The sequence below is a fragment of the Sphaerodactylus townsendi genome, linkage group LG10 (genome assembly GCF_021028975.2).
Source record: "Sphaerodactylus townsendi isolate TG3544 linkage group LG10, MPM_Stown_v2.3, whole genome shotgun sequence".
Taxonomy (NCBI): Eukaryota; Metazoa; Chordata; class Lepidosauria; order Squamata; family Sphaerodactylidae; genus Sphaerodactylus; species Sphaerodactylus townsendi.
Window position 1 is genome coordinate 43,274,694 of NC_059434.1, and position 26,644 is coordinate 43,301,337.

The following is a 26,644-nucleotide window of genomic DNA, read 5'->3' on the forward strand; positions in this document are numbered from 1 at the left end:
CATTTTTAAATTACAATCCGGCCCGAGCCCCACCACAACCGATCCACAGGAAGGTGCATTCTCGTCCTCCTCCCCATAGATCCCAAACAGTGATCTGCCCCTTTCCCCACGCCCGTTAAGGACTCAAACAGGCTGCTGCATCAGCTCACAGGCAAGCGCCTCTCTCGCAAAACGGGAATTCCAAACACACGGATGACTCAGGAGAAAGGCATGCATTTCCTCACCTGATCCCCGGCCCTTCCTTCGGAGCTCTACAAGAGGGAGAACCCGAGTTGTTGCTACTACTACTATTGCCGCCGCCCCTTTTGTTGAACAGCTTCTGAAGCAGTGTCGGAGCCATGCTGCTGCTGCTGCTGCTCTCGCCCGCCGCCCTTAGGGAAGCATGGGGGGTGGAAGCAGGAGCCACGCCAAGCCACTCAGTGCAGAGCTGCTGCAGCATCCATGGCAGCTGCCGGCTAGGAGCAAGCAGACTCGGAAGCAGCGCCTCCCCGGATTCCCAAGCAAGCAAGCAGCGGCAATGGAGGCACCGCCAGCCGGTCATATGACTGGACGAGGCGAACCCCTCTGCCCAGCTGCAGGCACGACTCCCCCCAGCGGCGCGAGCGACTCTCGCAACAACCCCTTGCAGCGTTTGTCATTGGATACCCGGGGATCCCGAGCTTTCCTCAGGCACAGGGCAAAGCTCCAGCCGGAAGCTTAAAGCGATACCCGCTGGTGTTATTGCAAGAAATAATATATATATTTTTTAAATTTCAATTGCCTATAAGATATATGTGTGGCTAGAACGCGATGTAAGGATAGTGGGGAAAGTGGTTGGCCGGATTTTCAGATAGGCGCCATAAAATTAGAAATAGCACGATGCGCAATTATTTATTGTGTGGAGTATTCTTTTTAGAATCAATATTTATCTGTACGGAATTTGCTATGATTGCATCAGAGTTGAGATGGTCTCTTCTTCCTTCCCACTTTTGTATTTGCTTTAGCGCCTCGTTTGTTTTGTTTTAATCTGTTTCATTAGATTCTGTTCATACTTTGTGGGAATTTCAACGGTGACCAGTTGGATTTACACCCACATGAGTGTATATCACACTGAAGCTCTGCAATATTCAGGCGGAAATAAGTTCCACCTGAATTCAATGACTCTTTCTGTCTGGTTTAGAATTAATTCCACAAGAGTAGCTCTGTAAGACTGTAGTAACAGTCTGACGCATCTCAGAAGAAGTTTGGCTTTATACCCCACTTTTCTCAACTGCAAGGATCCAAGCATCTTACAAACTATGGCTTGAAGCAACCTAAGAACAAGTAAAATGTCAGAAAGCCATTATGGACTAGAGGCTCCGTATTTATTCACTTGTGGAAGGCAATTTCCCACCCTGAGGGCATGAGAGACAAGAGGAAAAAATGGCCTCTATATTTCCCACAACAGGCACCTTGTGAGGTAGGTGGGGCTGCGAGAGTTCTGAGAGAACTGTGACTAGCCCAGGGTCACCCATCAGGCATCATGCGCGGGAGCAAGGAAACAAATCTATTTCACCAGATAAGAGTCAGCCGTTCATGTGGAGGTGTGGGAAATCAAATCTGACTCTCCTGATTAGAGTCTACCACTCGTAACACTTCACCACCGCTGTAAAATGTTGGTGAAGTGGAAGCTACCAATGGCAATAGAATCAATCCAGAGGAAAGATTTCATGATATGTAGAAAGACTGGCAATTTTCAGCAAAGAGAAAGATTGAGCTTTAGCAACCTGGCCTATCAGATTGAAAATGGCCAAAAAAATAAAAAGGCTACAGTGAAATCATAAAAGTTGTTACCAAGATCATTTATCCTGGACTATTTGAGGAGTTATTTGGAGGGAAACAGGGATCTCTGCCTAGCAAAATAAAGGCACATCCTGAGATCCTACTATCAGGGAAAAAATACGACAGAACTTTGTTTTGAGTTGTCCGAAGCAGTACAGGAATCCCAAGATTTCCTTGTCAGATTTCTGGATTGGAGACAAAATTCCTATTTGCTTCCCAACTTCTGGCCTAAAGTATGACCCTGCCTTGGTACAAAACTTGCTGCTGCACTTTCTTACACATTAAGTGATATTAAGATCATAATGTAGCCTTATTTAAATGATAGTCAGATAATACTTTATTTGAAAAGCTGAATTTTATTGTCAGAGAAGAGAGAAACAACAGAAACGGAGAAACAGTATCCCTGCTCTATAGCATTTATAGGTAGAGCCTTAGATGAGGCAAAGGCTGTCTCTTCAATTAAGGAAAAAAGCAATTCCTTGTTGAATGACATATGGGAACTAAAAACTAGCATTAAAGAAATCAAGGATGTGAAAGCTAACACAATGTTTTAAAAAACAAGCCATTCAGAGTACCAGTCAAAGTAAATACTTTAGGGGGAGAGGAGACACAGTAGACAGTTTAATCGACCTATCCACAGTCTCAAAAAGGGAGCACCTACAATTATTCCAGAGATATATGAAAGACTGCCTTGAAGTTCTTAGAAGTGAAACATGCATTCCCTACTTGGATGATGTTCTAATTTACAATTTCACGTTTAAAGAACATGGAGTATGTGAAGGTATTACAACATCTACAGAAGTACAGCATCAAACTCAAAGCTCCCTCATGTAATTTCTTTAAAAGATAGGTTCTATTTAGGAATGTTGGTGTCTACTGAGGGCTACAGAATGGATCCAGTTGACCCTCTGGCAGTTTGCGAACTGGCAGAACAAGCCCAGGAGACTGTTAAGGAATTTCACAAATGACTAGGGTTCCTTTCCTATTATCAAAAGTATACTTCAGCCATTTCAGGCACCCACACACACCCCGGTATAACCCGCTGAACTTTCCTCCAGGATCTATCAGTATGGGCAGACCAATCCACAAGCCCCAAGTGGCCGGGGTTGTTGCCGTCTCCAGAGGACTTTCAGATGATATGGGAAGGCAGCATGAAAAAAACCCTCCAAAACACCTGAAAGTCCTCCATGGGGCTAAAAGGAGTTATGCCACTTTTGTGTTGCATAAGTTCAAGGCTCTAATGTCCCCAACTTGAAAGCCCAGATGGAAGTCAACTACAGCTGGCTTCACCACCAGAAGTGTCCCACCCCCTTCACTTCAGCATCTGCTTGGCCACCAGCATTGTTCTGCAGAAGCACCCATTTCTGAGCTTTACCGTTGCTGAGCTATGGGGTGTTCCAATGCTGGCGACCTTGCCCTCTACCCCAGTGGAGGGGGAAATGCACCAGCATGATCCCATACTGCATCCAAGCAGCATCCTCCCCAATTGGGCTGTGAATCTCACAAATCAACCCAGAAGAGGAAATTTGGACAAAAAGGGTCTTCTGGATGCTTACCTTCCACACAACCAATAACTTGGATTAAGGAACACCAGATCAACTTGACCATTGAATACAGTCTGCAGTAATGGTATACCCAAACAGATCATAACCTTTTGTTTTACACGTGGATACCTTTAATGAAGGACCTGGAACAGTTCTCTATCAATACAGGAAGGTCAGCTTTGAGTTACTGGATAAGGTTCAAGGATACCTGCAACAGCAGAAAAAAATATCATCTGCATGCAGGGAAACTGAAATTCTTGGCCTTGAAGTGGGTAGCCATAGACATGTTCCAAGGCGACCTCTATTATGCAACCTCATTACTGTTTTACAGTGATGATAAAAAACTTCTTTATATCTGTAAGATTGAATGCTACTATGTATTACTAGGTAGGGAAATTAGCTGATTTCAATTTCAGTATAAAATATTGGCCAGGAAAATCAAATGCGGATGCTGATTATTATCCATTGAACATATACAAGTATATAATCATGCCACTGTTGCTTGGTTGTATGCATGTTCATTTAGAAAAGAATTCTACTCACAGCCACCTGATCCTATGCATTTTATGTACGTATTTATTTATAGTCCACCTTTCTCACTAAGATATAAATGGATTACACAGTGTAAGTCAATCAACGAGACATCTAACAAGCACTGTTATAAGAGTACAATAACAGCAGTTTGAAACATAGCAGAAGTAATTGTACATGATACGCCAAACAACGCAGAAAATGGAATTACAAAGATAGAACGCTAGGCAGTAAGAGCAGGATAATACATACAACAAACAGATAACACACAACATAAAGTGATAAAGTTGACAGCTCCTTCCTGAACCATTCTTTTTCATTTAGCTTCATTATCTTTTTAAAATATCCCTCTTGAACCATTCTGTTCTATGTAATCTGCAGAATGAAAAAAGGGTGGGAGCTTTCCTGACTTCCTCAGAAAGGCCATGCTACAAGATGGGTATCATAACAGAAAATGCATGGGTACAGGCTGCTGTTGATCTTACCCATTTGTTGGGTGACACCATTAGGAGCCTTGAACTAGTGATTTAGTTGTATTGAATTTGCAAATCATTTTTTAAAAGGTTTTATTTTCATAACAATGGCTTGCATATTGGGAATCTCATTCGTCATCAGTTTATAACTGGGTAAGAAAATGGACAGATTCATAATCAGAATCCAACGAACTGCTGAATGTCAAATACAGGACTGCAGAACAGACTAACAGTCCAATCCAGAGTGGGGGGCTCAAAGTGACTCCTGGAGGTAGAGCAGCCCCTGCCAGAAGTGCCCTCCCCAAGGCACTTACCCTGGTGGATGGGCAAATACGCTGGTGTGCAGCTGCCACAGACTCCTGAGACACCTGGATACACCTCCCGTGCCTGCACAACATCTGTTTGTGCAGCTGGGGGATGGTGGAAGCATTCCCAGGTTTACACCACTGCCCAGGCTAAAAAGATGGCATAATTCCATTAAGCACTACGGCAGACTTTCTGGTGGCTGAGTTGGGGGGATGGAGTTCACACTCCCTGGGCCACCAGAAAGCCCTCTGGGGACAGTGCTGCAATGGCACCGCCCCCAACTGACCTGGGCTATGGATTGGGCTACCTGCGTTTTTAGAGAAATCAACCAGTTTGTCCTCCAGGCCTAGGTACAGAAAATTACAACATGAGCTTATTTACCCAAAAACAAAACAAGAAAGCTGAGCAGGGTTTTAGCTACAGATGGCATTACAGGTGTTTTTAGTTCAAAAGCTCTGTTTTGACGGACAGAGATTTCTGTTTCCATTGTAGAAAATTTACAGATAAATGAAGGTTGCATTTACAGTTTAAGATTTCAATAACTGGAAGAAAAGGTCCCACACTTCCTTAATTCTATGTAAAACAGTTGTAAAAACAGTATTTTTACTACATTAACACAGACGTGTATACAATAGCTTATGCTATATATTATCTATTTGTTGTATGTTGTATCATGCTCTTTCAGCACCATTTTCATTTTTTGTAATTCCACTTTCTACATTGCCTGACATTGTATGTGTGGATTTTTTTGCACTTTTCTAATCCTAGTCCTATTGAGTTGCTCATTAGATTACTCAGTCTATTCCATTGCATTGTTTTATACAATGTAATCCAACTTCAGTCTCAAGTAGAAAATTGGTAAAAATAATAATAAAATGTATATAACGCATAAAGAAAATAAATAATGATGGGATGACCATCACTGTATTCATTTCTCCCCCACTTCCCACAATAAAAGAATTTTGGCTGCAGACCTGATTACTGGCACTACTATTTTCTATTTTAATACCAGATCTCTGTGTGGCATATATAGATATGAACTTTTTTTGTCAAAAGTCGAGCGTGACGGGGAGTAATTTTTTTTTGCTTTAAAGTCATGTCTGACTTATGGTGATCCCTGGTGGAGTTTTACAGGCAAGAAACGTGCAGAGGTGGATTGCCAACTGTTGATGTAAATTTTATGTTTATATTTATTTATTTAATCAAACTTATATGCCGCTCTCCCCCATAGGGCTCAGTATAACTTGGTGTCATAAGTACACGTCACAGCTCCTTTAAGACTGAACCACGTAGCATTCTGGGAAAATGAAGATGGCAACTGACTTCAGTAATTTTGTTTCTGAAAGAGTTTTAGTTCATGTTTGATGTGTTCTTCACAAGAAAAACTAACATTTTCTTCACATTCTGCCTTTTCCAGTTCCAAAATGAAGAAAACCCAGTACTACCCAGTTCTGTTTCATAGGGCTTACTCCCAGTAAAGTTTTTAAAGGTTACAGTTGGTTCCCTTTGAGGAAGAAAGTAACATTTCTGTAACACATAAACTGTATAAGTAGCACACAAATGAAGGCTCCTACAAAGTAACAGATATGTCACTTTGCATCAGACTCTCAGTCAGAGATCCTGCACATCCACAAGGGTTGCCCTCACCCAAGGCACTGCTCTCTCAATCTTCCAGGTTCAAACTGGTGCTCCTTCACACCCACAGTGCATCCCTCTAGGCCAGTGGTTCTCAACCTGGGGGTCGGGCCCCTTTGGAGGTAGAATGACCCTTTCATAGGGGTTGCCTAAGACTCTCTGCATCGGTGTTCTCCATCTGTAAAATGGATAAATGTTAGGGTTGAGGGTCACTACAACATGAAGAACTGTATTAAGGCTCTCGTCTAGGATTTTATGTATTAGTATTAGATTTAATTGTACGCTCTGAGAAATAACATGAAAATGTTTATGAAAAATAATAGACATCTTTAAAAGGCTTAGAGGCCGAACCATAATAGAATAATATATAGGAAAATTCAAACATGAAATGAAACTCTAAGATACTTTAATTTAGGTTAATCTGACTAGAGATTAGTTAGTTGGAAATATACAATTCAACAAGTTATATTAGAGATAGATTTAAAAACTTATGTTGTTAACGAGGTGTTCTCGCACAAAGTTTGCGGAAGCCAGGTTAGTTTTGCTTTGAATTTAGAAACCCAAAGGTGTAGATATACAATAATAGAACGTCATTCTATAGGGTTTCTTGTACTACACTTACGTTTTTATTACTCATTTTTGTAGTTTGTCTGATTGTTTGTTAGGTTTGTCCATTTTTAGTTGCAAAATGCATGTTTTATGTATTTGGAAGTCGATAACAAAGACACTGGAAATTGTAATGACTTTTATAATTTTTAATAAAAATTTGTCAAAAAAAAAAAAACATGAAGAACTGTATTAAAGGGTCACGGTATTAGGAAGGTTGAGAACCACTGCTCTAGGCCCTGACCATAGCCAGAGTGGGGCAAAAGGGGACAGTGCCCCATCAATCATTTGTCATGCCCTTCCAATCAGCATTAGGGGTTGGTGTGAAATTTGTCACAAGTCTTTCAAGTGTAAATTCTCTACTTAAGGTGGAAAATGAAACAGTTGAAGAAAAAAGGTGTGAATCCTGTCAAAAATCTTGTCATAAATTTTTTGTGCAATTGGCTAAAACAGAATGAATACTTAGCAAGGCTGAAGAGTCTTCATTTTAAAAGCCTGCAAGCAGTGAAGTGAAATTATGTTGGAGTAAAGACAGAGAGGGATTAAGTAATGAAGGGATAAAGATCTTGTACCAGACTCTGAACAAAGCAAAGGCAGAGAAGACAGGGCAGTGTTCCACAATAGTCCTAAAGAGCTAATTGCTGGGGAAATTGTTTTTGACAGGAGACAAATAAGGCATTTACACCTAGAGGTAAATGAGCACAAATCTTTTGCTAATTAATGTGATCCCCACAGTAATCTTATTTCCAGGGGAGGAGGGTTATGGTTTTTGAATATTGAGAGTCTCATTTGGCATCAGTTTAATAACTTAATCCTGTAAGAAAATTGACAGATTCATACCTATAACCCAACAATAGCTAAGCTTCAAGCACAGAACAGCAGCAGAGAGTTTTCAGCGAACTAAATTAATTTGGTTCTGGTGGGTTTTCTGGGCTTTGTGGCCGTGGTCTGGTGGATCTTGTTCCTAACGTTTTGCCTACATCTGTGGCTGGCATCTTCAGAGGTGTATCACAGAGGGAAGTCTGTTACAAGATCCACCAGACCACGACAATACATTAAATTAATTTGTTCTCCAGATTTAGGTACAGAAAATCATCTTAGCTCGTTTACCCCAAAGCAAAATAAAAACCCTGACCCGTTTACTATAGATGGTGTTCTTGGCCTGAACTCTGTTTTGAGTGATAGAACTTTTTGTTTCCTTTGCAGAAAATCTATGGAGAAAAGAAGGTTGTATTTGCAGTTTCAGGCATCAATAACTCAAAGGCTCCTTCAATTGAGAAAGGATTTTTATAAACCTAAGAGAACAGGACTGCTGTCTGTGCCGCAGTGTATGCAATTCCAACATTATTTTACAGCATTGTTTTCATTTTTTCTTATTCCCTTTTTTTCATTGCTTGACACGGCATGTCTGATATCTTTGTACTTTGTGAATTTTTGGAATCCTAGTCCTGTTGCAGTGCATTAGAGATCTCTCATGCTATTTGATCACATTGCTTTATACCATGTATAATTCACCTTGAGTTTCCAGTAGGGTCTATAAATATAATAAATAATGATTGATACACTCCATACACTCATTTGCTCCCCCTCCCCCATAAAAATTTCTGGCTACGGGCCTGACTCAGTAGGATGGAAGCACCTACCCCAAGTCTTGATGGGTACTTGAACAGATCCCCGGAGATGTTTCAGGCGTCACTACTCATAAGCTAACCCTACAAGAAATCCAGAACTCCCCCTCCTCCGCGATTCACTGAGGGCTGCACTTTGCAGCGAAGTCCAGAGCCCATGCTTATGTCTCTAGAATCCCCATCAGTCCAAAATAAAAGAAATGCATCAGTCCACCCCCCACCTGCCTACAAGCTTGCTTTGCAAACGTCTCTAAGTGAGGCCTACACACAGCTTGTTCCTATCTATGCCAAGGGAAACGCTCTGCAGAAAACTGAGACCAGTTTTTCCTAAACCTTAAAACAGTGTTTTCCAACCTTTTCGACGTCACGGTACCCTTGACCTCGCTCTTCATATCTCAGGGTACCCTTCAGGTTCGTTTGATTTTTTAAATTGCATTTAATTGCATTTTTTGGCCTGTAGGTGGGGGAGTGGCAAGCAGGGGGAGGGGAAGCAGCGTTGACAGCCACATTGTTTGTTTGCCTAAATTTGGCATGGATTGGGGGATTTAAAGGGAGAGCTCCCCCCCTCCCCGCAATCCACGAGGAATTTAGGCAAATAAAACAATGCAGTTTTCAATGTTGTTTAAAGGGAGCCCATGAGTCTTCCAAACCCACCTTCAAAATCCTTTTGATTCCGGTGGGGGGGGGGGGAGGTGGTAGCACTGTCATGGTACCCCTGGAATGTGCTCATGGCACCCCAGGTTACCACAGAACCCTGGTTGGGAATCACTGTCTTAAAAGCTGGCAGCTGAAAGTGCACTGCTCCACGATTGCTTTCCCTGGTGCAAACAGGCCTGGGAAGTGATGGCTGGTTCCACCTGCGGAACTCCCATGAAGGTGAACAATCCTGCCGCATAGATCCCGCGCGTGGTTTGTGCAACCCCACCAGGTTTATTTCCCAGTTCAACCCCCGCTCTCCTCCTGCGAGCACGCACACGCATGCATGCACGTGTGCGCGCAACGAACTTTCCAGTACCCGCCTCTCCTGAGTCAAAAAGGCGGAGCCTGACCCGGGGAGCCCCGCAGCGGAAGAGCGAGGCGGAGAGGCCGTGTGATTCTGCAGCAGTCAGCCCAGCATGTCTCACGCGTCTCCGCTCGCCAAGCCCTCCAACCCAAGCAATCCCCGGGTCTTCTTGGATGTGGACATTGGGGCTGAACGAGGTGGGGTGGGAGGCGCGCGCGCTTGCGGGGTGCAGGATAGGAAGCATTCCCGAATTTCCCGGGCAGGAGGGGCGCGAACCTGAGATCGCTCCCTTTCCAAGCCTGTCGGGCGGAGCAGGACCCCGGGGGCTATTTTTGAGACAGAGCATGTGTACTCTCCAGTTGCCCCCAAAATGGGGGTGAGATGAGGCGGGGAGAAACCACCCTTCGACCATATATGTGCCGCTGCAGGTCTTACCAGCGTCAGGGGGGGCCTATGTTGAGCATTGCCTGTAGATCTTTGTCCATATCATGAATGCGCGTGTAATTATTTTCCAGTATGCACGATGTCTTTCTGCTTACACGCCTTGAATAGTTGTTTAACCCGTGTGCAGCTGAACATACCATGTAAATTCGCCCACGCTAACCCAGGTACTCGGCCCTGTCGTTTTATTGCTAAACTGAATTGCTAAGCCGAATGTTTTTACAGTGCATCCATTCAGGATATAGACACGTGTGCACGCTCCTTTTTTAAATCAGATCATCAGCCGGGTTTGGCACGGAACTATACTGTTTTCAGCTGCAGTTGGTTGAATTGCAAAATTGAATAGTTCTCCCACTGAAAGAAAAAATCCTGGATTTCAGGACATATCTGGGGGAGGGGGAAACTTTCTGCACAATCTTTTGTCTGTCTGTTCCTTTTCTTTTCTTTTTTAAAGGGCGATTCCCCCAAGTGCAGTCTGAAATGGTACATTCTGGAGCAAAAATTTGATTCTGTTGAATGTGTAAACCTGCTCTCAGGCTGACTGACGTTTGTTGAAATGTTTATTTCTTAGTCCTCCCTCCCAGCTTGACACACTACAGCCATCTTGTACAAAGTGGTGTAAAAATATCCCTAATGCATCACAACATTTACCATTTAAGTGATCATTATATTAGGTCATATTTTAGTGGTTCCCTGTGTTGCCACAGGATACAAATAAAGACATTCTCTTTGTTCTACACTCCCTGCTCCTATTGCTTTTGGGAATGGTAAAGCACAATGTGGTACCCAGTATGAGCAATTTGAAAGCCAGTTTTGTTGTCCCTTGAAATTTTTGTGATTCTGGTATAACTTGTTTTATATGAAGAAATGGACAGCTACAACTTTGTGGAGTGTAGTTAGCAAAATCTTATTAGGGACTGGATGTATGACTGTAAGTGGCAGCCACCAAGAATCAATACCTTGGTTCTGATGGAAATGACTCTTGTAAATGGGCTTAGAAGCATTGCTGAGAAATTGGATTGTAGAAATTTCAATATATTGACTGAATGAACCTTTTATTTATTTATTTCATTTGTATCCTGCTTTTCTCCCAGTAGGTACCCACCCCAGCTCACACCATCGTCCTTTCCTCCATTTGATCCTTGCAGTAACCCTGCAGTAACTATGAAGTAGGTTAAGGCAGAACACTCTTAACCTCTACAACACACTGGCTGTCCAAAGTGAGAGCATCCTCCAAAATGAATATATAAGTTTAGGAATGCTGTATTTTATTTACTGCTGGATAGGAATTTTTCTACAGGATGTATCCCAAGTGTAGCAGCAATTTCAACAGAATATGGAATTAACAGCTGAGTTGTTAAGAATTGGCATGATGTCAGCGATGTCGGCTCTTGTTAGATTACATGGGCTTCTTCAGAATTGTTGGTGTTTCATCGTTATTTGGTTCATACTGGAAGGCTGCATAGATTAAATTGACGCAGTAACTACAGTAGAGCATAGGTTGATAGGTGGAAATTCCATTTTCAAAATTTTGCATGGTTATGAAGTACTCATGGTGATCTTAGGCAAGCAGTGCATGTTCTCATTCTTCCTTCCCTTGCTTTGAGGATATAATGAAAAAAATCAGTGGTGTGTATCCTGCCTCAGGAAATTCCTCTAGCCTGAGGGGACTTCCTTTAACTTAAGCAACTCTTCTGTTGGAGGAAGAGCTACTCAAATTGGAGGAAGGTTCCAGACTTTGCTCAGTGAAGTCTAGGATGCACAGCAGTGTGTATTACCCTGAGGACGTTGAAGAAAATACTGAGTACAAATATGATAAATAAAGCTTTAAGCCTCTGTCATTCCAGTTGGTCGAGTTGTATTGGAATTGTTTGCCGACATTGTACCTAAAACTGCTGAGAACTTCCGTGCATTATGTACTGGAGAGAAAGGCATCGGACCCACGACTGGAAAGCCTCTTCATTTTAAAGGATGCCCCTTCCATAGGAGTAAGTTTATAGTATGTTTGATTTCTTCAGTTTACTGAAGCCCTTTATGATAAAGTCTTTATGGCAGTGAGAACTTTTCCTTTGTAGTACTGCTGAGGCTTTTTTCAGGGTCTGCATATGAGTGCAAGTGTGCAACATGTCTCTTTTTTTTGTATAACACACTCTAAAATATTAAAAGGGCCCCCCAAAGTACTTGCAGTGGAGGAGAAATGCACCCATTAACTGGTTTGCTCCCACACACCTCTTTTTCTTGACTGTCAGCAACGTTTACATCCTATTTCGGATTACTGCCCTTCCCAAATTCTGATAGGTTAGTTTTTGTGATGCCCATCTGTTCTATGCAGATAATCACTGTTAACTTCTTTAGCTTAGAAAAAAAAATAACTTAAGATCTTGCTTGCACGATCTCAGTGGGTCCTAGAGTTGTGTTTCCACCTTCTGTGCTTTTGACATGTATACAGACAGCATGCCAGATAAGTGCCAGTTCATATGTACCTGCTATAGTTCCAACCAGTCACCCCCATTTCTTTATGGTGTCAAAAATATGTTCTGCTTAGTTTTCCTATATGCATGGAGGTGAGAAATAGGGTTGGTGTTGATTTTTATGGCTATCACAAAGGAATGTTTCTATAATTTAAACTGTCTGCAATAGTTCTTAATAGAAAAGGTGACGTGTTACGGTCTGTACTCTTTAAATAATTTAGATGAACACATGGTAGTGTTTGTAGCTTTATAAATTTTGGGCAAAAGATTTTTCAAGTGCTTTGTTTTTGTTCAGAATTTGCTCCAATTTTTTTTCCAAAATGCATTCTTTTATAAAATTAACACCTGTGAATGGATTCCATTGCCAATGCAGTATCAAACTTGATTGGTGGTTTCAAAGTTGTAGTTAATGTTTTCTCAGTAATCCCGAAGAATTTTGTGAAGTTGTTTATTGTATGTTTATTAATTAGCATGTATATTTATTGATTAGTAAATGAGTGAGGAAATACAACCATAAACACACACACACACACAAAATCATAATCACTAATCTGATACGGAACAGTCAAATAATGCAAGTGCATCTGTGCTGCCCCAGGGACCTCAGATGATATAAGGTGTAATGATATCTTTATATCCTTTTAAATCTACTGAAATCTGTTTAGGATGGCATTGGGAAAACAGATAAGTGAATGGACATGGTGCTTTATGGACATGTCATGACTGCCAGCATTTTTTTTTAAATAACATAAGGGGAAATTTTGTTTACTAACTATAGATCAGAATAGTAAGCATGCAAAAACTAATCACTCTGTATTTGAGACATTGGACAATTTTCTGGAAGATTCTCTCACTTTCATTTTTAACTGAAAACTCAAATTGGCTTCAAGTCTCTTGTTTAATAAAAGATTTATAATTCCTTTCATAAAGTGGAGTTATATGACATTCTGGGATGCTGTCTGACTTGATGGTACCTGTTTTCTTTGTTTCTTCAATGTTCAGTTATCAAGAAATTTATGATCCAGGGAGGAGACTTTTCAAATCAAAATGGAACAGGTGGAGAAAGTATATACGGAGAAAAATTTGAAGATGAGAACTTTCATTATAAGGTAATAAAATTAATCATTTGACAATACAAATGTAAATATTAATTTTCATCATAACAAAATTGTACCTTTACTTATAAAATTAACTCATAAAAGCTATAATAGCTGTAGTATGATTGCGTAGATATGATATTTGGTATCTGCTTATGAGAGAATATTTCAAACTCCTTATAAATTTCATTCTGAATTACATTTTTATATGAAAACTTATATATTCATAGGGAACATGTTTTATCACTATTGGACTGACATGCTATGATTATTGCTTTGACTTTGATATAGAATGTGTTGAGTGTAAATGCTTGTATTTCTAAAACAATCCTGATGAGCAAAAGGAAAGGAGCTTGTTTTAGTGAGAGCAAGCCATTGTAAAGCTTATATAGCGTATAGCAAATTTACCTGCAATCTTATGTCTTAGGAAGTTGTCTCTGGTTCTCACTGAACTATTCTTTCTAAACAACACTGATGTTATCTTATACAGCATGATCAGCCAGGCTTGCTCAGCATGGCAAATGCAGGACAGAATACAAACGGTTCTCAGTTCTTTATCACAACTGTACCAACTCCTCACCTTGATGAGAAACATGTAGTCTTTGGTCAGGTGATCAAAGGCATGGGTGTTGTAAATCTTCTAGAAAACGTTGCCGTGAAAGCGGAGGAACCTGTTAAGGTAAGCTGGATGCCACCAGAAGGATCTCTTTTCTCTATTTGTCTGAAAGCATATTAAAAAATAGTTGCACTGAAAACTGCAGCAGCCCTTACCAAGCAATAAATTAGTACAAACTTTTGTTCTGGAGGCTGGTTATCATAATCACTATGGGGCTCAGATTTTGCTCAGGTATGAATGGTGTAATAGTGCTTGCAGATACATGCCTTATGTCAGTTGACATATACTTGATTCAACTTCATTAAAGCATTTGCTAAATTGAAATCCATAGGAAAGGAGATTAGCTGAACATTGTGAGGAATCATTATGTTAAAATAAAAGTTTAATTTTGTACTTTTTTTTAATAGAGGTGCGTTATTGCTGAATGTGGCGAGCTGAAGGAAGGAGATGATTGGAGAACTTCTCCAATGGATGGTTCTGGAGATATTCACCCAGACTTTCCTGAAGATTCTGATATGGACTTAACAGAAGTAACTATCATCGTTTTTGTGTCACCATTAAGCACGTCAAAAGAAGCATTCCCTCCTCCCCCCATCCCTGATATGAATGCACTGCTAGCAATTTGCTTAGTTGTCGTAACTAATGCCTGCTAAAAACTTTTAGACTAGATTGGACTATTAGATTTAGATGGAGCTTTGCTCTGATCCAGGAAAGCAATATAAATTATTATACCCTTAGTTATGTAATTTCAGTTTGTGATGAATGAAAAAATTATTCCAGCCAGTCTTGCATGATGCTTGATGCAGTCCTTTTTATCATACCTCATACCTGCAACACCTATAATGGATTAGCTTATAACAAACATGGCCACTTCGAAGTGCAGACTTTACATATACATACCTTGCATATCAAGCATTTTTTGAATGAACAGATGTGAGTATAGTGGCATGCAGTGCTTTCACTGTTTTTTAAAAAACCAAAACGGTGTATGTGGAGTGTATGTGTACACAGATGTATTTGCACAGCCATTGGTTTGCACAAAACGTATCTTCTGAGAAGTGGCAAATAGAAATTATGTTCCACTTTACAGAGTGAATACATTTGGACTGGCTATGAGAAGAGGTTCTTTTCATTAGAAAAAGGAGAGCAATTGTATGCTCAATTTATTAACTTGCTTGGTTTGAGCCAAGGCATCATTAAGTTAATTTTTCAGTATTTTAACTGGAAAGATATCCTTCATAGAGTAACAGATTGTTAAGTGAAATGTTGTTATGACTTTTTAAAAAGGCAGTTTGAGTGGAGCTACACATGTACTCTGAGTGCTGCACTACTTTAAGATAGCACCAGCCATTTGAATAGGACTATAGTCAAACTGGCTTATTAGGACAACTTGTACAGTGTTTCTAACAGTAAAATGTGTATTTCTAAGGGCTGGTGTATTTTTTGCAGATCAACAAGATTTTATCTGTAGCAGAAGACATAAAAAATATAGGGAACACATTCTTCAAATCCCAGAACTGGACAGGGGCACTAAAGAAGTACAGCAAGTCTTTAAGGTAAATGTTCTGAATGTCTCCTTTGACTCTACTACGTTTATCTAGCGATATTTCATAATTAAATGTGGGGTTTTAAGACGTCCTGGTGAATAAAACACTATACATAATTTTTACCTCTTTCTGCAAAATTGTTTGGTGGAATAGAGTTAAATTGTGGGAAGCATAGAAAGACTTCATTCAGTTCCTTTTGGTGTGTGTGTATGCCGGACAGTCACAGCTGACTTATGGTGACCTCATAGGGTTTACAAGGCAAGAGCCATTCAGAGGTGGCTTGTCTCTTTCTCCCTCTGCATAGTCTGAGAGAACTGTGACTAGCTCACGGTCACTAAGCAGGCTTCATGTGGAAGAGTGGGAAATAGAACCCAGTTATCCAGATTAGAGTCCATTACTCTTAACCACTACACCGCAGTGGGTATACAGTCCCTTTTTACTGTTGTCTAATATGCCTGTTGCATGGGAGAAAATACTTCTCCTTGGCCAGGCAGTATAGCTTTCAATTGTCCAAGTTAGATCACACATAGTAATCCTACAAGCAGGATCCTGCAAGGACTTGCAGGGGGGGGGGGGCATTTGAGTCCCTCCTCCCCCATTATTTCTTCTTTCCAATCCCTGAAAGCTCTATAGCCTCTCACATTTTCCTGCCTCATTCTCTGCTATCCACCCAACAGCCAACCTATCTTTATCTGTTGCACCGTCTTCAGCTCCCCCCCACACCTGCCTCTTTTGTTACCCTAATTGGTCTGGGGTTTGATCCCTTTTAGTTTGGGGGAATTAGCAGTAACAGACCCAGCAATGCAAGAGGTTCGGGCTGTGAGATCTCCAGCAAAATTTGTGTGGGTTTTTCCCTTTCAGAAAGCTGCAAAAGACCAGAATTAGAAATATTATAATTTTTTCAAAAAAGCAATATAATAAACTTACAAACTCAAGGTAGCAACATACAGAGAGAGAGAGAGAGAGAGAGAGAGAGAGAGAGAGAGAGATTCAAGAAACCTAGGATAGGTTTAGAATAGTAGAGGTCATTGTGGGAACGGTGATATTTACCTGAGCTGGAAGAGGAAGGTCTGATGAGGCAGAGTCCAACACTTGCATTAGATTCAGGGAGGAAGAGGACAGCATGTTGGGGCAGCATACTTGAATCAAAGATAGTCCAGAAAACTCTGGGCGCACAGAGCAACAGAAAGGCAGTTTAGAGAACACTGAGCGAGGGACTACTATTTGGAAAGGCTTGATTTCGGAAAAATAGACCTTTTCAGAGAAACTTCCAGAACAAAGCAGGGTTTTGGTTCTCAGGCGAGGTGGGACTTGCGCAATTGATATTGTTATTTTGTTTAATTCCTATTGTTATGTCTCAAAGAATCAGGAGTCGGAGGAACAAAACATGGTGCTTTATTTCAAAGCTGCTACTCACACATAGCCTAAAATCACTCTGCAGCTGTGCTCAATATAACACACCTACTGATGACCAATTCCAGTGCAACAGCTGCAGACTCTTAAAACAATACAGTACCTCACAATCAATACAATACATTACACCCCTTCCCCCTAACTCCTGTAATAATCTGGTGGGATTCTCTTTCGCTGAGATCGTCTCAGCTCCCGGGCTCCTTGGCTCCTGAGTCTGTGTTTGTTCCTGGTTCTGCAAAACAGAGATTTGGACCCCTTTGCTGTTTCCCTTATCCTGCATCTCCATCTGTGTTTCTTAACGCGCCAGGTCTCTCTGGGACAATTGGACTATTTACTGCTTCCCTCATCCTGCAGCTCCATCTGCCCCCTTATAGCGCCCTAGATTCGAGGGACCTGGGGTTTCTGATCTACTAGGTTGGACCTGGCACCCTCTCTTCCTTACTTGGTCAACATGTTCATGCGGATCACCCGCCCCTCTTCCAGTTTCCACCTCTATAAGACAAGGGCCCCATGTCGGCTGCCCTCACAAACTGCTGGGACCCAACATGGACCTGTACTCCATAATTTTCGGACATACACCGTGATCATCTATTCCCTATCAAATGTCCGAGGTGCTTTCCTAACACCTGATCTTCTTTCCATGGATCGATCATCAACTGAATCGGGATGCATTCGGTCCAGCTTAACGTTGTAAGTTTCCGATTCATTAGCAACTCGCGGGACTCCTCCCAGTGGCTTTGCACGGGGATTGTTTATGTGCTGTGTCAACAAAAGAATTCGCCAACCGGACGGTGCCAATCCCCTCTACTATTCGCTGCAATGCATCCTTCGTTGTAGGCTGCACCGTCCTTTCTGCCTGCCCATTCAGAGTCGGATGAAAAGGGGTCGTAGGTAACCTGGCGAATAACAATTCATTGGCCAGGAATAATCTCAAACTCCTTTGGATACAAACGCTGTCCCATTTATCCGATACCACCCATTGATCCGGGAGGCGTATGGGTTTACCGCAAATAACTTACGCCCAGTGCCCTAATAACTGTTTGTGATGTCATTGGACATTACTGGCACTACTTTCAGTAGCCATTTGGAAATGTGGAGTCCATACTACGATGAGAGTTTAACACCTGGGCGCTTGGAAAGGCCACTGCAAAAATCAATAATGCTACCCTTGACCCACGGTCTTTTTGTGGGACTCCCATTGATAGGTAGGGGCCTCGATAGGGTGGGGCAAAGGTCAGCGTTATCTGACACTCCTTCTGCACCTGGCCACCCATTCTTCTATTTCACTATCCCATCTTTTTTGGCCACCACACATAACTACGGGCCAATGCCTTCATTCTCACTATTCCGGGGTGCCCTACATGTAAGGCCTCCAGCACCCTAATCCTTAAAAGCTGCTGGGATCATACTACTCTATTTCCCCACAGTAAGCACCTCCTTGTGGACCAGATATCCTCGCGGCTGCCTCATTTCCAAATGGTCTGAATTTTTCCTCCTAACTTTACCCAATGGCCAACCCTTCCATGCCCAATTCAAAACTTCGGGCAAGCACTGGGTCCCTTAGCTGACCTTTTCTGCTATTTCTGCAGCTTGCACTGGAGGCTCTGATAACGATTCCAACATCAAAACCTCCAAGAAGTGGGGAAATGATCTTTCCTCCTCCCTTTGTACTGGCAAGCGACTCAACGCATCTTACATGACCAATTTTCTTTCCCGCACTGGTGCTGCAAGACATAATCCCATATGCATTCAGGGAACGGCTTGCCCAATCATCGCATGGCATCTCTAGGGGACACATGTCTGTGGTGTCTGGCTCTGAGGGAAAATAATCCCAACAGCGGCTTATGGTCTGTAACAATCATAAATGGTGCAGCCCATACACGTAATCATGAAACTTCTTAACCCCAGCCACTATTGGCCTAGTGCCTCACTTATCAATTTATACGTAATTTCGCTCCGCTTGTAGACAACGTCCTAGGAATAATACGCAATGGTGGAGCTTCCAGCATATCCTCCAATTGATGGTATTCAACACTGCTCCAACTCCATGCAATGGGAGTGCATCAGCTTGCGTCAAAATTAATGGCTTCCCTCTCATCAAAATGAACAACCAATACACTTTCTGATGACAACAACAATCGCTTGACATCTCGGAATGCCTTCTCATGCTGACTTGTCCACTGCCACACTGCCAGTTTATCCCTAATAAAGCGGTGCAGTGAAACTCACGCTCGGTATTGTGGGTCTTATGCTCTAAGAATGAATGGTAAAGAATTTAGCAATCCCAAAATGCCTGTAACTCTTGCTTTGACTGTGGTGCTGGGGCATCCTGGATGGCCCTCTACCTTTTGCTGATGTCGGGTGGATTCCCCTTGCATCTACCATGTATCCCAAAAACTCTACTTGGCGCTTACTCCAAACACGCATTTTTTCAAGGCTTTAATCAGCAGCTAAGCAATCCTACTACATCCTGAGAAGCACTGCAGTACTTTCCGTGCCATTGTCATCAGTTCCTCCTCAGTTGCGTAACTCCACTATCAAGACATTATCATCAAAATATGGGTATGACTCTAGTGCAAGTTTCTTAATATTTCCTTCCATCAAGCTCTGGAATATCCCAGAAGCCACGCTCACTCCAAATTGCAGCCGCTTTACTCACTGGAATGCCCCCCTGTGAGTCACTATCGTCTGGGCTTCTGCAGTGGCATCATCCACTTCCAGCTGTTGGTATGCCCATGCGCTAGATCTAATTTTGCAAAAACCTTTCCCCCTGCCAATGTTAAGCTAACAACTGACTGACAACTGGCACTGGAGTAACGGATGTTTCTGCAATGCCTTGTTAATTGTGCACTTATAAATCAGCACAAATGCGCACATCCCCATTGGCCTCTTTCAGGGGGGTCACAAGCAATGGTGGAGTTTCCCATTTTGCATTTACCACTGGCTCCAATATTCCCTGTTCCAATAACCGATCTAGTTCTGCATCCACTTTAGAGCGCCAAAGCAAATGGAATAATACCCATTGATTTTAGCAGGCGTATTGGGGGTACTAAAGGCGATCAAGATGCAAATGATATAGGTGGACCCCTTATACTGCCCCAGTCCCTAAAAAGCAAACATAGAATCTTAAATTCTCCCACTAGCACCTCCCATGTCCAACTTGCTAACTCTCATGAATTCCAGTAATTACAATTCCCTAACCTCCCAAACCAGTCCAACCCCAATGAGGCTCAGTCCGCCTTCCTTCCACTCATGTACCAATTTCAAACATCCATCAAACATATGATATTTCAAATGGACATTACACATGCCAACCACAGGTACTCTATGTCCTTGATAATCCGTAAGTGGTAAGTCACAAGACTTGAATGTCCAAAATCATCCTGTGGGCAAAATGTTTATATAAGTGTCCCACATGAAACGATGGAGAATGCTGACCCAGAATCCACTTCCATCACACAAGGGACATCCTGGATCTTCACAGTCACCCGACCCAACTTCTACGCTGGATCTCGGGTTGCACGTGGTTAATTACATCAGCTGCGTAAAACAATCTACATCACACTGCTCATGTGGGGGGGTTGGCCGAAGTCAAGCCAGCTACATGGGGGACAGCAAGGTGCATCCACAGAGTGTGTAGCAGATGAGCCGGGAACATGTCTTCTTGGTCCCTAGATGCCTTTTTTCTCTACGCACTCTCCCAATATGCCCCCCAACGTTTTACAAGCAGAAACATTGTGCCTCTTTAAATTTACACCTTCTCTCTCTCATGGGGCCCACCACAACCTTCATACACATTTCTCTGTTAACATCCTCCCCCTCTGTTGTGGTGGTCTTCCCATCTTCATTGCACCATGCTGCAGTCTCTGAATTTCACCATTACCCGGGTCTACGAGTCCCACCTGCCAGCTGTTTTGCAATCTCTGTGGGAAACTCCCTGGCTTGTCGTGACCTCCCGAGTAGAGGCTGCAGCAAGTTCAAAATTCAAAGGCTTCTTGGTATTGCCGTTTGAAAAGTCAAAGTCTGTCTATTGCCAGCAGCAACTTTTGCAATGGTGCCTCTCTCAGGTAATCCACAGACCAGGCGATCCCAGTAACATTTCTTCCAAATTGGAGAAATTACATTGTTGTGCCAACCGCGATAAGACTGCAACATATATCTGCAATGCTTTCAGTCCCCTCCTGATCACGTTTATAAAAAACACTCCGTCTAGCCATATTTCCTGGACGGTTGGGAAATGAAATGGTTCCTTAATGCAGCTCAATTATCTCTACAAGCTGGTTATTTGCTGATAGAGTCTCTTGGCGCTATCAATGTGCTGAAGGCTAGGTCAAACACCCCTTCACCACAGAGACTGCAAAATTAGACAGTTCTTTTCCTTTCTGGGTCTGTTATGCCATTTTGCCAGAAGATGAAAATTAATCTGGGCCTCATGAATCTCTAGCCACTTCAAAAGGAAACTCCAAATTAAACTGTTCCAGCTGCCCTTGAAAAGCCATAATTTACTCACAGTTCTTGCTTCACAAAAACTTGCTAGACTCGTCATAAGTTTATCCTCGTCGCCAATATGTTATGTCTCAAAGAATCAGGAGTCGGAGGAACAAAACATGGTGCTTTATTTCAAAGCTGCTACTCACACATAGCCTAAAATCACTCTGCAGCTGTGCTCAATATAACACACCTACTGATGACCAATTCCAGTGCAACAGCTGCAGACTCTTAAAACAATACAGTACCTCACAATCAATACAATACATTACACCTATTGTATTATGTCCTGTTATTTACTATGCTATTCTTATTGTACTATGTATTGTTAATTAATATGTTGTGCACTGCCCTGAGCCCTCCGGGGAAGGGCGGTATATAAATTAAATATCAAAATCAAAAAATATGCTGGACAATGGCCTGATGAGAAAGCCAGGGAATGTCCTGTTTTTGGTTAGATTTTAGATGGAGTTGATGAAACTCCTGAGTATTCCAATTCAGAGTAAGGTTGGATGGTCCTCCAGTAATGGGGCAGGAAGAGCATGATAGGATTAGCTAGGGAAGAATAGGACTCAAGAATGCTGATTGTGCTAAGGTTTGCTGACATTTATGTATCCTTTGTGGGCTAGATAACAGGTGTGCCTTTCCAAGGGCTATGCCTATTGTTATCCAGATGACACCAGTCGAAACTGCAGGAAAGGCATTGCTGGCTGCTGTGCATGTTCATAGGGAGTGAGGAACATGTCCAGGCAGAGCCTTTCAATTGGAATCAAAGTCCAAACCGAGGTTTGCCCCCAAAAATGTCTGAAGGGGAACATCCCAGCATCCATCTTTGTCTGAACTGTTTATGATACCAATAGGGTGACTGGTAGGGCACTGTCTGGAAACAGGCCTTGCTGTCGGTCTTCCAGCTAACACTATCTAGGAAGACTGTGGCACAGTTGTGTAGTGTCAGCCACTGGGTCCTTGAGAGTTGCCTGTGTGAAGAGTTGCCTTGTGGAGAGGCACCAGACTTTCCCTGGTAACTTCCTCCCCAGGTTATCTCCTCTTTCACTCCTGTCAACTCTCATATCATATTCCCTTTCCCAGCCTCATTCTTGCTTTCTCAGACCTTAACGAATCCACCATCCTACCTTTTATTTACCTTCCATGTTCAGCTATTTTTATTTATTTACTTCAGTTATACTGCACCTATCATAGTGGGGACCAAGGCAGCTTACATTATTCTTCTGTTCTCTTTTTTTCCTCCTCAGAACAACCATGTTAAATAGGTTATGCTGAAAGTGCGTAATTGGCCCCAAATCATCCAGTGAGCTTACACATCAAGATGGGGGTTCAAACCTGGGTCTTCTAGACCCTACATTGAAGTTACACCATATTGTATTTCATACGGGTGGCTGCTGTTGAAGAGTAGCAAGCAACCAGGCTTAGATGAGTCATGAAAGTCACATTCTCACCAGTGGCTCTTTCATACCTGGCTTCAATGACTCTTCCTTCAAAGACCAAAACAGCCCTAAAAAGGGCTGTTCCTCTTTCCCCTGCATTTTACTCACAGAAATGCTGTAGTTGCCTATCAGTGGCCACAATCGGAATCTGTTCATTAAACCTGCAGATGTTCTTTTTATAATCTGAGATTTTGTAAACCTCCCAGTGTAATTTTTTTTTAAATTTAGATTTTTCTATAGACCTAGGGCACTGTTTTGTAGAAAGATCTGCTAGCCCATTCACATCTCCAGTCACTGGATTTAGTTATCTTACGATTTGACCAAGTTCACTATTAGAGTGTACAAGTAGTGATCTGCAAGAAACTTGTGGGGATGATGTATCTCATCCCCCCTTTGCTTGCTTCCCTATCTCTCTTGAACAATTTTCTCCCTTTCTCACCTCCACTCCTTTTATCTGTATTCCCTACCACTTTCTCCCCTTCTCTGTCAATATTTCGCCTGTCTATTTCTCCCCACTCCCCTTTTGTCACTCTCTCCCTTTCTGTGCTCCCCCTTCTCTGTCAGCATACCCTCTCTCTGTTTCTGCTGTTCCTGCCCCCACTTCATTCCTACTGGCATTGGAGACTGAAAGCCATGTGCCTCCCAATTTCTGAGGCTTCTTCCCACACCAACCGACAGTGGCTGCAGAGGTTTGAGAGCTATATAGCTCCCGACTTCCAAGCCTTCTCCCCCAACATCAGAGGTTGAAAGCTATGTGGCTCCCAATCTCTGATGCCCCCCGCTCCCGCCATTGACACTGGTTTCAGAGGATGAGAGCTGTGCAGCTACCAATTTCTCCTCCACAATGGCTCACTGACACTTCATCCCCCACCGACAACCCTGGCTCTTGACTTTCGGGGGTCTTTACACAAGAAGAGAAGGCAAGTGCATAGTCTGTGCATGTGCAGATACTTCTTTTGTAATTTAAAGTGTGCCCCCCCAATTATATTTTTCAGATTTGTCTGTAAACTTGGAGAGTCTGTTTCAGAAAACCTGTTTAGTATTAGTGTGGCCCTGATCTGTTGATTTAGATATCCAGTTGGGGACCATACATCACTGTTAGATAACATCAATTATAAAGATGATAACATTGATTGAATGATCTTACTTTGTACAGATACATAGAAGCTTCTCTTGCTGTAGCAGGGAAGGAAGATTCAGCAAAGTTGAATGCTGCAGCTTTGACCTGCTATCTAAATATTGCTGCATGCAAACTGAAACTAGAAGAGTGGCAAGATGCAATTGAAAACTGTTCGAAGGTAATTGGGTTTTCTTACTGGAAAATGAAGGTTTATAATGGCAACCCAGTCCAGTTAGAAATGTGTTTGAAGAGCTTCTCACTTATCATCTTTGTGGGTCTAGGGTCACATCTCTATTCATCTCTATTCCTCATACCCTGTAAACTCATGGCCCTCCAGATGTTATGGACTACAGTTCCCATTATCCCCTACTGGCATCATGCTGACAGTGGATGATGAGAACTGTAGTCCATAACATCTGGAGGGCCGCAAGTTTGACACATAATGTCTTTATGCATAAAACGCCCATATTTTTAAAATGTCCCTGACATGTAGCAGTAGAATAGCAGCAGTATATATGTTTGGGCTGTTGATGTGGTAACACTTCATATGACTGGGCCAACACACATAGAAAGTGGATTTAAGCATTAGGCAGGTGTGAAATGCCTAAAGGTAAGCACTGCATGGTGACATTTATTGTATCCAAACTCTATCCATTCACACATGAACGTAGTTTACTGGCATCCCTCCTTTCACTTCTCTTACAAAGTGCTATTGAAAGTTTGCTTGCTGATTTAGGAAGGCTTCAATCCAACTCCAGCTTACCAGGATTTATAAACAGTACAAAGCAAAGCAGCGCAAATTATGCTTGCACTGATATGTGAATGTGGTCCGTGCATAATTCGTATCACAGATAAAATCTTACAGTAGATAGAAATTGGTTGACTTTGCTGCTGGAAGTTGTCAGTCACACAGTCCCTTTCAGGCTTATATTGAAATTGATCACAGTATAGCAACTGGTTGTGTTTGCAAGATCACAGTAACATAGGAACAGAAGAAACCGTCATTAATGTGCATTAGAATCTGTAGAGGAAGTTTTTGCTAGCTATAGCAATTCAGATTGGATTGTTAGTGGAAAATAACCTAGTTTAATTAAGGAGTGCATGAGCTGCCCCTGTCTTAGAGAGATCCTCATTGTCAAATTATAACTACAGTTGATTGTGTTTTATTGAATCTTCTAAAAGCATCTAAATAATATTGCAAGTACTGTTCATTGTACAGGTCCTTGTCCTCGATCCTGCAAATACCAAAGCACTTTACAGAAGGGCTCAAGCTTTGGAGGCAACAAAAGATTATGATCAGGCATTGGTAATTAACTCTTGCTTTTGCTTAAACATTACAGTAAAATGTGAGTGAATTTTGCCTAAATCTATCTTCTTTTTTGTTTAAAGGCTACTCTCCAGCAGGCTCAAGGCATTGCACCTCTAGACAAAGGTAAAGTATCTACCTTACTTTTTCCAATCAGTACAGCACAAGTAGATTGGCTGATAAGCTAGTCCACATCTACTGGAAACTAAATATTGTGTTGGCGTATGTATTCAAATTAAGATTTTTAGTTTGACATAAGTAGGCTAAATTCACTGGTCCATCAGTTTCTTGATCCACATTGATCCAAATCTAATGAATGCTGTATCTAGGGAAAATGGAAAATGTCTATAGTGTAAAGAAAGGAGAGTATTCTCTGTTTGGTACTTTTGGAGTTCGTGTGGAAGTTTTCTACCCAAACAGATAAAATCCACCCATGCCTGTTTTCTTTTTTAATTCACAGCTATCCAAATGGAAATACAGAAAATTAAGCAGAAGATAAAGAGCCAGAAGGAAAAAGAGAAGGCAGCTTATGCAAAGATGTTTGCTTAAATTTAGTTTTTTGTCCCTTCTTCTCTTATCCAGCCATTCAGTGTACAAGCATTTAGGGGGTTACTGACAGTCACATTGTTACTGATCAGTCAATAATGATGCTGTTTCCCATGTTTGGATCTTTAAAACCTGCATATGATTTCACACATCTCCAGTAACAAGGTAGTAGTAGTAATATAAAGAACCTGTGTGTGTGTGAAGTGCTTTAGGACAGTTCTGACTTACGATGACCCTATGAACGAATGTCCTTTAAAATACCCTATCATTAACAGCCTTGCTCAGGTTTCCAAACTGAGGGTCGTGGCGTACTTTATAGTGTCAGTCCATCTCATGTTAGGGTTTTTCCCCCCTGCTATCTTCATCTTTTTCCTAGCATTGTCTTTTCCAGTGATTCTTGTCTTCTCACAGTGACCAAGTAGAACTACAGTTTGGTCATTTTAGCTCCTAGGCGGGAGTGTTCACGCTTGATTTGCTCAAAAACTACCAAGTAAATTTTAAAATGATCTAGTACAAGAAATTTGGCAAAAAATTTAGTAAGTTGTAGTGTTTTCTATTCTGTTTTCGTTACTGCCAATTCTCAGTGGTGTTATGTGGTAGTTAAGAATAAAAACAATTACGCCTACTG

General features: G+C 41.9%; 2 protein-coding genes across 6 annotated transcripts in view; one reads left to right on the forward strand and one right to left on the reverse strand.

The window, feature by feature from the left end:
- FNIP2 (folliculin interacting protein 2) overlaps nucleotides 1-510 on the reverse strand; it is a 61,593-nt gene extending 61,083 nt beyond the window's left edge. For all 4 annotated transcript variants that reach the window (XM_048509454.1, XM_048509455.1, XM_048509453.1 and 1 more), the window contains exon 1: nucleotides 225-510. In XM_048509454.1, the coding sequence (XP_048365411.1) occupies nucleotides 225-439 (215 nt within the window). In that variant the 5' untranslated portion in view covers nucleotides 440-510. The remainder of the gene's footprint in view (nucleotides 1-224) is intronic.
- A 9,046-nt stretch (nucleotides 511-9,556) lies between these two features.
- On the forward strand, nucleotides 9,557-26,641 carry PPID (peptidylprolyl isomerase D). Of its 2 annotated transcripts, none has more exons than XM_048509107.1 (10): nucleotides 9,557-9,723; nucleotides 11,815-11,955; nucleotides 13,441-13,547; nucleotides 14,026-14,214; nucleotides 14,559-14,681; nucleotides 15,601-15,707; nucleotides 24,201-24,342; nucleotides 25,384-25,470; nucleotides 25,554-25,596; nucleotides 25,931-26,641. In XM_048509107.1, exons 1-10 carry the CDS (start codon nucleotides 9,639-9,641, stop codon nucleotides 26,017-26,019), a joined length of 1,113 nt encoding a protein of 370 aa, XP_048365064.1. In that variant the 5' UTR covers nucleotides 9,557-9,638; the 3' UTR covers nucleotides 26,020-26,641. The 2 variants fall into 2 exon arrangements, with proteins under 2 accessions (XP_048365064.1, XP_048365065.1); XM_048509108.1 differs by lacking the exon at nucleotides 9,557-9,723 and adding an exon at nucleotides 9,814-10,134.
- Nucleotides 26,642-26,644: the final 3 nt, after the last annotated feature.